Source organism: Sus scrofa, chromosome 2 (genome assembly GCF_000003025.6).
Source record: "Sus scrofa isolate TJ Tabasco breed Duroc chromosome 2, Sscrofa11.1, whole genome shotgun sequence".
Lineage (NCBI taxonomy): Eukaryota > Metazoa > Chordata > Mammalia > Artiodactyla > Suidae > Sus > Sus scrofa.
The window spans coordinates 116691016-116703951 of NC_010444.4; the positions used below are offsets into that span (position 1 = coordinate 116691016).

General features: G+C 47.1%; 1 protein-coding gene across 3 annotated transcripts in view; it reads left to right on the forward strand.

The window, feature by feature from the left end:
• The window catches only part of MCC (mutated in colorectal cancers), a 462268-nt gene that overhangs the window by 404663 nt on the left and 44669 nt on the right, over positions 1–12936 (forward strand). For all 3 annotated transcript variants that reach the window (XM_021084624.1, XM_021084625.1, XM_021084626.1), the window contains one exon: positions 2896–3079. In XM_021084624.1, the coding sequence (XP_020940283.1) occupies positions 2896–3079 (184 nt within the window). The remainder of the gene's footprint in view (positions 1–2895; positions 3080–12936) is intronic.

Consider the following 12936-nt stretch of genomic DNA (forward strand, 5'->3'; position numbering starts at 1 on the left):
TTCAGTCCCCTAGCCTGGGAACCTCCACATGCCTGTGCCTTGGGTGCGGCCCTAAAAAGGCAGGCGCGCACACACGCGCACACACACACACACACACACACACACACACACACACACACACAAAGAAAGAAATAGAAATAGGGCCTGGGAGGAAAGAGAGAGCAAGGGACAAAGGTTGCCACCTCCGGTGCTGAGGCTGGTACACTCCCTCAGCCTGCTCTTGGGAACGGCAGCTTCTCCGGAGAAGCTGTTGGCAGGTCAACCAAAAACTAAAGTGACCAGACCACTCCACTCCAGAGTCCGGCAGGGTGGGCACCGTGGGCAGGCCGGGAGCCGTCATGGATTGGCTTTTCTCTGCGCACGCTGAGCCCCCACTAGGGCTAGTGCTTCCAGGACACAGCTTGCAAAGAAATTCACCATCAGGGAACCTCCCCAGTACATCCCGCCGTCCTCCTTACCGGCTCCTCCCTCCCTGCCTGGGCGCTGGCTTTTGCACTCAGCACGCATCTCTTTTTTCCTCCGTCAGTTTTGACTTGGGCAGGAATCTAAAGCACATCTGAAGGAAAGGAAGCGTCCTGGGGTATTAATTTCCTGCTTCATAGCCAAGTCATCCCGCGAGGAAGCAGCTTTCCATTTGTATGGGTGACCATCCTCTGCTCCCCGCTTTGGGGCTTCTGGGGTTTTTTTTTTCCTAATAGTATTATCATCCCAGCCCAGAAGCAGAAACTCTGCCAGCATTTCCATTAGGAACCTCATTTTTCAGGGTCTTTGAACCAAACCATAAAACTTTATTCCTCCTATTAAACAGATCCTAAAATGATCTTGGCCTGCTGTCAGATTTTTTTTTTCTTGATATAGGTATTAAGGAAAACCATCAATTCAAGGAAAAAAATCAATCATCGTATTTCCAGTTTGTATCAGAGGAATGTCTTAAATGGTTCCATCCTCGAAAGGTACTTATTAGGAAAGAGGCTTGTACCTACTCAGCACAGTTACTTGGTAGAAGCTGAAAGGACTTAAATAAATCTGCAATTTAAATATTTAAAATCAATACTAAAATGCCTCGTATTAACGTGATCTTGGGTAGCTCATGGCTCTATTTATAAAACGAGGCCATCAGTAATACGCCTCTTCAGAATTCAGAGAGGAGTCAGTTGGTGAGACAGCTGTGAAATATCTTCTTTGTGGAAGGAAAAGAAACACATGAAGTTGTCAGAGGAATGGCCAGAGGGAGGTCCAGGGAATCTCAGTCTCCTTCCGCCCCACCCTCTGTAAAGTGGGGCGATGGCTGACTTTGTAGCAGCTCCCCATTAAGTATCAGTCTTCCATGATGCTCGCAATGTCAGCTGACCTGTCGCTCGGCCTTAAGATGCCACGTGATTGCACAGCAAGCTCTCGTTGTACGTGTCAGTTACGGTAGCTTTTTCCTTTGTTTCTTGTTGGCAGGATAGGCATTCATTACGACGTTCATCTAGACGATTTAGACCAGTGGTTGTCCAAAGTGCCTTTGAAGCTGGAGGAGTTTCTCTGGGCCTCAGGGATGGGCTTGGAGGCTGGGAAAGCTGAGCTACCCCTGCCCACTTCAACCTCTTGTGTACTCACCACTTGTGTATCTTAGGCTTTGGTATAAGATTTCAGTTATAAATATTTGGAAGACCAGGGACTTATTCAGCCAGCTGGGTTTGTAAAAACACAACAGGGGAGTTCCCACCATGGCTCAGCAGAAACAAACCCAGCTGGTGTCCATGAGGTTGTTTGTGGGTTCGATCCCTGGCCTCCTTCAGTGGTTTAAGGATTCGGAATTGCCATGGGCTGTAGTAATTGTAGGTTGTAGACACAGTCCAGATCCTGCATTGCTGTGGCCGTGGCATGGGCTGATAGCTGCGGCTGCAACTCAAACCCTAGCCTGGGAACTTCCATGTGCCCCAGGTACGGCCCTATAAAGAAAAAAATAATAAAAACAAACAAACAAACAAACAAAAAACACAACAGGAATGTGACTCTCTCAGGCAGGGTATTTATTGCCTAGCTCTGTGCTGGTGGCCACCACTCCTGGTGCCTTGCTCCAACCCAGTCACCTGGCTCCTGGAGGCACCTGAGCTCACCTGCAGCCATGACCAAGCTCAGAGAGAAAGGGCAGGGATAGCATCAGTGCAGAACACCAGAGCCAATCTCAAGTCCTCATTTTAACCATGAGTTCTATGTCTCATGCCTCCATGGAGCTCTAAGCAAAGCAGCATGGAGTTCCCGTCGTGGCTCAGTGGAAAGGCATCTGGCTAGTATCCGTGAGGACACAAGTTTGATCCCTGGCCTCACTCAGTGGGTTATAGATCCAGTGTTGCCAAGAGCTGTGGTGTAGTTTGCAGACACGGCTCAGATCCTGCATGGCTGTGGCTGTGGCATAGGCCGGCACATATAGCTCAGATTCATCCCCTAGCCTGGGAACCTCTATATGCCCCAAGTGCGGCCCTAAAGAGACAGAAAGAAAAAAAGCAGCAGAGGTGTGCAGTTTGGCCTCATTTCTTCCCTGACCTTGCTCAAGAAGAAGTGCCAACTCGGGGAGAAGAGCCACCTAGCAGACTTGTGCCTGGGCACGAGGAGCAGACAGGAGCCTGAGGGGTTAGAAAATCATAGCAGGTTAAAGCTGGAAACAGACCACAGAGATCACATTGCCCAGACCTTCCTTTGTCCATGAACACTGTGGAGCCCAGAGCTGAGATATGCCTTCCTCACTGCCATTCCTGGGTGGCAGAGCCAGGTCCAGGACTCAGCTCTCTTCCTTGGTGCCCATAGCTGGCTCCTCTCCACCTCTCCCCTGACTAACTGGGTACTGATTATCCAGACTCACTTACCTAGACCACTACTGATGAACCCATTGGCTTCTCTGTGATCTAGGAGACCAATCAGGGGATGAGAACATCACTCAGATGCTCAAACGAGCTCACGACTGCCGGAAGACAGCCGAGAATGCCGCCAAAGCCCTGCTCATGAAGCTGGATGGCAGCTGCGGAGGGGCCTTTGCCATGGCTGGCTGCAGTGTGCAGCCCTGGGAGAGCCTGTCCTCCAACAGTCACACCAGGTAACTCTCAGCCTTTCCGCCACAAGCTGTAGTCTGCTCGCGTGAAGTGCGGTGCCCAGCTCTCGAGGGTTGTGAGGCTTGGGGAAGAGCAGAATTCTCCCCCAACTTGCAGTCTGCTCCCTGCCAGAGTCAGGGAACCAGAACGGAGAGCCGAGATGACCACGTGCCAGTGCACGAAAAGCCGCCCAGAGAGAAGTGGTGATTTGCTGGAGGAAGTGGAAGCCAAACCTACCTTTCTGTCCAGTGCTCTTTCCCCTATTCTGTTCTGCCCTTCATTTCTTTCTCTTTTTGCTTTTTTGGTTTTTTAGGGCCGCATGTGGAAGTTCCCAGGGAGGCGGTCAAATTGGAGCTGCACCTGCCAGCCTACGCCACAGCCACAGACATGCAGGATCAGAGCCATGTCTGTGACCTACACCACAGCTCATGGCAACACCGGATCCTTAACGCACTGTTCCCGGCCACGGATCAAACCCGTGTCCTCATGGATACTAGTTGGGTTCATTTCCGCTGAGCTACAATGGGAATTCCCCCTCCATTTCTTTATAGTCCTTGATTTTTAAGAAGTATTTGTGGTGGCAAAAACCCATTGCGGTAAATGATCCTTCAGCACCCGGGACCAGACCGCCTCCCATTTATTCGCAGGCTCCATTCTCTCCCTTCCTCTGTGCTTCTGTCTTGGTAAGCTCTTCTCAGGTAACAGCCTTCCCTTTTCCCATCTCTTTGCCTTAAAGAGTGATGTCATAATCATAGTGTGGGCTTAGCAGGCACTTAATCACGAACCTGGGTTCAAGTTCAGTATCTGTGAATCTAGAAAACTGAAGTGGGTACTTGAAAAAGATGGAGAGCAAAGCAGTGAACCCCTTGCTCAGCATACTTTTCTGAAGCCATTGGATTCTTTTGGATGTAGGTGGAAGGTCAGAAGGAAACCTTTTCTAATGATCATCTCATTTCTTGCCACCAAAGCCCATAAAAACATGAATGCCTTCCTTTAAAAAAAAAAATTGAGTTACAGTGTTGTATTAGTTTCTGCTGTATCGCATAGTGATACACACAGTCTTTTTCATATTCTTTTTCGTTATGGTTTATCACGGAATATTGAATATAGTTGCTTGTGCTATACAGTATGACTGTCGTTTAAGCATCCTGCATATACCAGCCAGCATTTTTTTTTATCAATTTTTATTTTAGGTTCGTATAATTGATTTACGATGTTGTGTTAGCTCAGGTGTACAGCAAAGTGATTCAGCTGTACATATACATGTATCTATTCTTATTTACATTCTTTTCCTGGAGTTCCCACTGTGGGTTAATGGTCCACCTTATGTCTCTGGAGGCACTGGTTCAATTCCTGGCCCAGCACAGTGGGTGAAGGATCTGGCGTTGCTGCAGCTGTGGCATAGGTCACAGCCCCAGCTCTGATTCCATCCCTGGCCTGGGAACTTCCATATGCCATGAGTGCAGACAGAAAACAAAAATAACAAATTCTTTTCCGGAGTTCCCATCGTGGCTCAGTGGTTAAGGAATCCGACTAGGAACCATGAGGTTGCGGGTTTGATCTCTGGCCTTGCTCAGTGGGTTAAGGATCTGGTGTTGCCATGAGCTGTGGTGTAGGTCGCAGACGCGGCTCGGATCCCACGTTGCTGTGGCTCTGGCATAGGCCGGTGGCTACAGCTCCGATTGGACCCCTAGCCTGGGAACCTCCATATGCCAAGGGTGCGGCCTAAAAGGACAAAAGACATGAAATAAATAAAGTGACAGTTGTTTAAAAAAAAAAATTCTTTTCCCATCTAGGTTATTTTAGAATATTGAGTAGAGTTCCCAGTGCTCTCCAGTTGGACCTTGTTGTTTATTTTGTGTATGGTTGTATCTGCTAATCCCAAACTCCTCATTTGTTCCTTCTCCTTCCCCTTCGGTAACCATAAGTTTGTTTTCAATATCTGTGAGTCTGTTTCTGTCTTGTAAATAAGGTCATCCGTATCATATTTTAGATTCCACATACATGATATTTGTCCTTCTCTATCTGAATTACTTTACTCATATGACAGTCTCTATCTAGGTCCATCTACGTTGTTGCAAATGGAATTGCCTTCTCTTTATATCCCAGTTCTCAGTTTAGAAAGTACTTTGTTAGAGATTCTTCTGTAGTAACCAGATCACAAAAGACAGGAAGGGTAGCTTACCCTATTTTTACAGGCAAGACAACTTGGACTCAGAAGTGTTTGAGTGACTTGCCTAAATAATGTCACATGGCTCCTAGATAAGAGGGAAGTCAAAACTTGAGTCCAAGACTTTAGCACCGTGAGTTTTAGTGTTTTCACTATGCCAGAGTAGATCTTATGATTAAAAACAAACAAGGAGTTCCCATTGTGGTGCAGCAGAAACAAACCTGACTAGCATCCATCAGGGATGCAGGTTTGATCACTTGCCTCACTTCCAGGTTAAGGATCAGGCGTTGCTGTGAGCTATGGTGGAGGTTGCACACGCGGCTCAGATCTGGCGTTGCTGTGGCTGTGGCGTAGGTTGGCAGCTCTGACTGGACCCCTAGCCTGGGAATCTCCATATGCCGAGGGTTCAGGCCTAAGAAGACAAAAGCAAACAAAACAAAAATCAAAAACAGTGTCTGCTTTCAGATCAACTAACCAAAGCCACTTAAGGGGAGACTGAATCTCAAAAGCAAAAGGAGAGACACTGATGTTTTCCAGTACCCGAAAGAAACTTAGTGCTGCCATGTGTCTTCCCCACCAGCAGCACCGAGCCATCTGCCTAAGTGCTTCCATGTATCTGTCTTGGACCCAGTGTCCCAGGAAAGGGGACATTCCCAGTACCACACTTGGCCAGGTGCCCACAGACACAGGGGACAGATTTCCTTTGGACTCCAGCACCAATTGTCTTACTCAGGGAAGCATAGATTATCATTTATTTTTGTCTTCAAACCAGATTCTTCTGTTTAAACACAGAAAGCAGATGCCCTTCCTAATGACTTTTCCAGATGCGTATAATCTGTAATTTCCACGTTCATTTAGAATAGAAATGCAGTTCTCATGTTATCAGTGGTATCATTCTGTGGAATTAGTGAGCATGAGAACCGGGTTGACGGGAAATCATGTGCTGTTTCAGTAGCTTGTAAGGGGTGTGTTAACACATCTTTGGCTCTCACCTCCCCCCACCCCCCCCACCCCCCGCAAAAAATAATTTCGTTGTTTTAACCTAAATCAGGGACAGAATTAGAGCCAGCTATTTAGTGGGAACCCTGGCTGTGACTGTTTCTTAGACGTATTTTAATGTATGGATGAGCTCTGATTTTTGAGAAAGTCGTCGTAGAGAAGCTGAAGTGTAGGCAGTATATTTTCTGTCAATGGAGACGAACTCAGAACATAGATGACCTCACTAAAGAACAGCCCTAGAACTGAATTCCATCTTGAATGGATCCTCTCATCAAAGTACAGAGGCCGGTAGCTCTGATTTCACTCAACTCTCTTTAAAAATTCCCTTTTACACACCCACCCCGACCAGAGCAGGTCGCAAAGGGTGCGGAGAAACCACACACCAGGCATTCATGTGGCGACACACGTTCCTGGGAGCTGATACAGCCAGACTGCTTGTGTTCCTTGTGGCTCAGAAGAAAAAGTCCCAAAGCAGCAGACACTTTCATAATTAGAATGTTTAACTTTGTTTGTAAATCTCGCCGTTCTCCTCAGGCATTCTCCCATGTCACGATGGTGGAAGGAGGAAAGACAAGCTTTCTGAGCTGGAACTCAGAGGGCTAGGTGGCTCTGTATACCCCCTTCCCTCCCACTGTGGCCAACTGGCATGGAGTTTTTTGGTTGGTTTTGTTTTTTGTTTTTGCTTTTTTTTAGGTCCACACCCAGGGCATATGGAGGTTCCCAGGCTAAGGGTCGAATCAGAGCTGTAGCTGCCAGCCGATGCCACAGCCACAGCCACACAGGATTCGCACCACATCTGCAACCTACACTACAGCTCATGGCAACGCCAGATCCTTAACCCGCTCAGCGAGGCCAGGGATTGAACCTGTGTCCTCATGGATGCTAGTCAGATTCGTTAACCACTGAGCCACGACGGGAATTAATTTTAAACAATTTAAATCCAAGCATTACATAAAATTCTGCATGCTAGGACCCTCCCTGGAAAAGGCACCGCAAACAATTTGGAATAGATCCCCACAGGTTTCCTGTTACTGATGTATAGTTGATTTACAATGTTTTAGGTGTATAGCAAAGTGGTTCAATTTTATACGCACTCACACACACCACTTCTTCAGATTCTTTTCTATTTTAAATTAATATGAGATATTGAATATAGTTCTCTGTGCTATACAATAGGTCCTTGTTTATTTTTTATATAGTACTGTGGATCCTAAACTCCTAATTTACCCCTGTCTCTCGCCCCCATTTCCCTTCGATAAGCAGTTTGTTTTCTGATTTTGAGTCTCTTTGTTTTGTAAATAATTTTATTTGCATCCTTTTTTTATTCTACATAAATGACAATTCGTCTTTCTCTGACCGATATGATCATCTCTAGGTCCATTCATGTTGCAGCAAATGGCATTATTTCATTCTTTTTATGGCTGAGTAATTTTCCATTGTATATATATCTTTTTTTATCCATTCATCCATCTGTCCATGGACTTTTAAGTTGCTTCCATGTTTTGGCTTTGTAAATAGTGCTGCTATGATATATCTCTACAGTTTTAATTGTCCATTTTTTTTTATTACCTAGACCCTTGGTTGCCAGTGACTGAAACATATTCAAATAGCTTGAAAAGAGATCTTGGTGGAAGGATTTGGGGTCTCCCCTACGAGAGTCGTGTGTGCAGGCAGAAGGCAGAGAGCTACATTGAGCCCGAGCAGCAGCAGAACCAGGCACCAGAGTGCAGCCAGGCCAGACCAGGCCACACCTGGCCTGTGCACATGGCTTTTTACCTCCTTGCTGCTGCAGGCCATTCCCCAGGTGACCAAAAACCAATGTACGCCTGGTTAAGCCACCTGTGTTAGTATATGAGGCTAACTCGTTTCACTGGTGTCAAGTAAGAAAATCCTGGGAAGGGACAACTGGTCCAGCTGGGCTCAAGTGCTGACCCAGTCATCCATGGTCACAGCAGTTCCCACAGGAGCCACCTGGGTGGAGAGAAGGGGTAGGTCCCGGGAGAAGGAGGAAGGTGTGTAGTCTGTAGACCAAAACAAGGCATCTTTAAAATTGTGACTCCATCTCATTTTAACCCAGCGAGGGTCTTGTTGTGTAGCCTCTCTGAAACTTGCTTTTGCCCCTTAGTATTGCATTTTTAGATCCCTTTCCACCTGTGTCATTCTTTTCATTAGTGCCCAGTCTTCCATTGGATGACAGTCCATCATATATTTAAACAGCTGCCTCTTGCTGGATGTTTGTATCCAGTTTTTTACTCTCAGAACATTGTTGCAGCTACCAACCTTGTCCTTCCACCTGTTCTCCTCCTATAGTTTCTGTGGGACCAATTCTTTTTTTTTTTTTTTTTGCCTTTTTTTTTTATTACTCAAATGAATTTATCACATCTGTAGTTGTATAATGATATAACAATCTGATTTCACAGGATTTCCATCCCACAGCCCAAGCATATCCCCCCCACCCCCAAACTGTCTCCACTGGAGACCATAAGTTTTTCAATGTCTGTGAGTCAGCATCTGTTCTGCAAAGAAGTTCCATCTGTCCTTTTTTCAGATTCCACATGTCAGTGAAAGCATTTGATGTTGTTATCTCATTGTATGGCTGACTTCACTTAGCATGATAGTTTCTAGGTCCATCCATGTTGCTAAAAATGCTGGTATTTCGTTCTTTTTGATGGCTGAGTAACATTCCATTGTGTATAGGTACCACCTCTTCTGGATCCACTCCTCTGTCGATGGACATTTAGGTTGTTTCCATGTCTTGGCTATTGTAAATAGTGCTGCAGTGAACATTGGAGTACATGTGTCTTTGCAAGTCGTGGTTTTCTCTGGATAGATGCCCAGCAGTGGGATTGCTGGATCAGATGGTAGTTCTATGTTTAGTTTTCTGAGGAATCTCCATACTGCTTTCCACAGTGGTTGTATCTGTAGGACCAATTCTGAGAAGTAAAATGTGCTGGCTAAAAAATGTGCTGGCTAGGGAGTTCCCACTCTGGCTCGGCAGTAATGAGCTTGACTAGTATCCATGAGGATTTGGGTTCATTCCCTGGCCTGGCTCAGTGGGTTAAGGATCTGGCTTTGCCACAAGCTGCGGTGTAGTTTGCACACTGGCATTGCTGTGACTGTGGTGTAGGCCAGCAGCTGCAGCTCCAGTTCGACCCCTAGCCTGGGAACTTCCATATGCTGTGGATCCGGCCAAAAAAAAAAGCCTAACCATGTTTCAAATGTCAAATAGCCCTTGGTACATGATCCAGCCAGTGTGTGAGGGCCTCTTCCTCCACACCCTTGCTAAAACTTGCTAATGTACATTTTTTTTTTAATTCAGCCAATCTCTTGGCAGAAAAAAAAAAATTTAATGTTTTACTTTGATTCTCTTAACTAGTAATGATATTGAAAATCATTTAGAGTCTTCCTTCGGTATCCATGGTGGTGGGGGCTGGGTGTTGGTTCTAAAACCAAAATCCAAGGATACTCAAGTCCCTTCTATAAAACATTGCAGTATTTGCATTAGAACCTACAAATATCCTCTCAGGTATTTTAAGTCATCTCTAGGTTACTTATAATACCTAATATAATGTAAATGCTATGCATAGTTGCCAGCATGTGGAAAATTCAAGTTTTTCTCTTTGGAACTTTCTGGATTTTTTTTTACCCCCAAATCTTCCATCCATGGTTGGTTGAATCTGAAGGTGCAGAATTCTTAAATCGGGAATGCTGACTACTTAATTTTTCTAATGCCAGAGAAAGTATTAGCAGCAGTATAGATGTCAGGTCTAGATGGTATTTATCTTGGTGTGTTATCAGCCAGCACCCAAATTAGGTGTAGGTTCGTATTTGTTTTTTAGAGATGCCTAATTTCCAGCACCATCATAATAGCCCCTTACAAATAGCTACAGAAACAGAACCTGTCTCCCAAGTGTGTCTCTCATTTTGCCTTCCACTCTCAGCTGCCTCCTTTTTTTTTTTTTTTTTTTTTTTTTTGGTCTTTTTGCTATTTCTTTGGGCCGCTTCTGTGGCATATGGAGGTTCCCAGGCTAGGGGTCAAATCGGAGCTGTAGCCACGGGCCTACGCCAGAGCCACAGCAACGCAGGATCCGAGCTGCATCTGCAACCTACACCACAGCTCATGGCAATGCCGGATCGTTAACCCACTGAGCAAGGGCAGGGACCGAACCCACAACCTCATGATTCCTAGTCGGATTTATTAACCACTGCACCACGATGGGAACTCCTCAGCTGCCTTCTTAGGGGCTTTCTGGGACCAGGCAGTTTTTGAGGATTTCCGTTACCTGGCATCAGGTTTCCCCTACCTGTGTAGTCATGTCCTTGGTATCCAGGGCATACATTCCAGGACCACCACAGATTCCTTCAACTCTGATCATAAAGACAGTACTATATTTATTTTTAAAAGTTCACGTTTAGGAGTTCCCATCATGGTGCAGCTGAAATGAATCCGACTGGGAACCATGAGGATACGGGTTCAATCCCTGGCCTCTCTCAGTGGGTTAAGAATCCGGCGTTGCTGTGAGCTGTGGTGTACATCGCAGACGTGGCTTGGATCTGGCATTGCTGTGGCTGTGATGTAGGCCGGCAGCTGTAGCTCCGATTAGACCCCTAGCCTGGGAACCTCCATGTGCCACGGATGTGGCCCTAAAAAGCAAAAAAAAATTAAACTCCAGGTTTAAGTGACCAGCACTGTTCATACTCCGTGGTGTTCAAGAGTCAACTGTATTTTGTTAGGTAATTTTTCCTTCTTGAACCACTTCTAGAGAATACTGGTAATCATTTGAAGGCATACAGACGTAAGGGGTTTGGATTGTGACAAAGAATTCTAAAAATAGAGGGGCTGAAGGTGGGACGGTACCTAGCATGGCCCTGGAGGATATAGGCAGGTGACATGGCCTGAGCTTCTGCTTAGTGGGTCCACGTCACCTGGCCCGACCCCCGCCTTCCTCGTTATAAATTTAAAATGCCCAGGAACCAAAAGGCCCCCTGGGTGGCACTTTCCTTGGGAGAATGAGCTGCTCCTTGATGTAACCGAGATCCTAACTGGGGCTAGGGAAAAACTTTAGGAAAAATCCATCTCTGATTTTCAAGGCAAAAGAAATGTTCTTTTCAGCTTCTGCCAAGACAAGATGAGAAAGCTGAAGAAAAATGGATTCTTCTAAAAAGCAGGATGGGGAGTTGTTGATGCCTTGTAGATGGCAAGGATGGAACACCGTGGAGAGGGACAGGAGAGAGGACATTTACAATCAGTGGCTATTTGAGTAAAGTGCACCCACATCGCACGGTGAGCAGGGCAGGAGGGACGGTTGGGTGTCCCAGGCCCGGCCAGGGCCCCCCACAATGTGCAGTGAGCAGAGACACCACAGCTAATAGGCACAGAGCAGAGCCAGCAGGAGGGGAGCTCAGGCAGAGCCTCACAGAGAGGAGAGCCCACGTGACCCAACCCAGCTCCCGGAAAAACCAGAGTAAAATGCAAAAATGTGCAGCTCCCCCCTGTCCTGGGCCGAGCTGGGGTTTACTTCCTCTGCAGCCCTCTGCACCATCCGTCACCCTGGCGAGGAGGAGGAAGAACTCGGCCCCCTCAGAAAGTGATTTATTCCCCCCTGATGCTGAGCTCATCCGGCATTCCAGGCCTGGAGAGTTAATGGATGACTGAACCCTCCCCAGCAGCCAGCGGCAGCCCCCAGGGAGACAGGCAACGTCTTTGTCTGCAGGAGGCCAGAGAAAAGGCCCTGGCTTCCCCGCCTCTCACTGTTGTCATAATCATATTCCGCGGTGGAACGTGAAGAGCACAAAGCAGAATTGTCATTAACCCCGCCTGATCTGTCCCCTGCTGGTGTCCTGGAAGACGGAGGAGGGAAGCCAGAGAGGCGGCGAGTCTAGGTGCTTTTCTCGAAATTAAACTTCCCCCTGCAAAAGCATCTTGCAGCTCTGAGCTGCCCACAGGGGTAGAATATCCTTGGAGGGAGATCTTTTGTCCTTTTGTTCTTTTGCTTCCTTTCTTAACACTCTGCCCACAGCAGAGATGGTGAAACAAAAGCCTTCCTTGCCTGGCCAGAGATGGTGCCCTAGAGAGCCCCAGGACACCCCGGAGCCTGGCAGCTTCTGCCCACCCACATGTATATCTCCCAGACAGTTCAGAGGTGGGGAGGTTCAAGTCCAGTCAAGCATTGGCTGCTTTGCTCCTCCCTCAGAGCAGTGGTTTTTTGCAGGACCTGCTAGGTAGGTGGCGTGGGACTGATGTTGGGGATTGTGGGACCAGTGACACAGCTGTCCCTCTTCCTCCCCCAGAACGAGTACCGTGTGTTGGGGGTGGGGGGTTAGAAGGGTGCTGGCTTTAGGACCTGTTGTCTCTTTTGCATAACCTGGTGATGTGGGAACTGTTAGTATCTCCACTTCATCACAGGCCAGAGAGGTTTAGTGATTTATTCTGGGCCATAAGCTCAGCAGTGACAGAGGAAGAACATTTACTGGGTCTGCCTGATGGCAGAGACCTGCTCATAACTGCTGGGACCCACCACATCAGCCCAGGAGTACAGTGGCCTCTCCCTAGAGAATCTGGGATGCGGTCCCATTACCTTTCGGGCTACTTTGCAAATACCCACTTATCCTGTGGGGTAGACTAGTTGTTCAGAAGCCTGGCTCTGCCTCAGAATCAGTGGAAGGGTGCATTAAGACAAATGACTGGGAGTT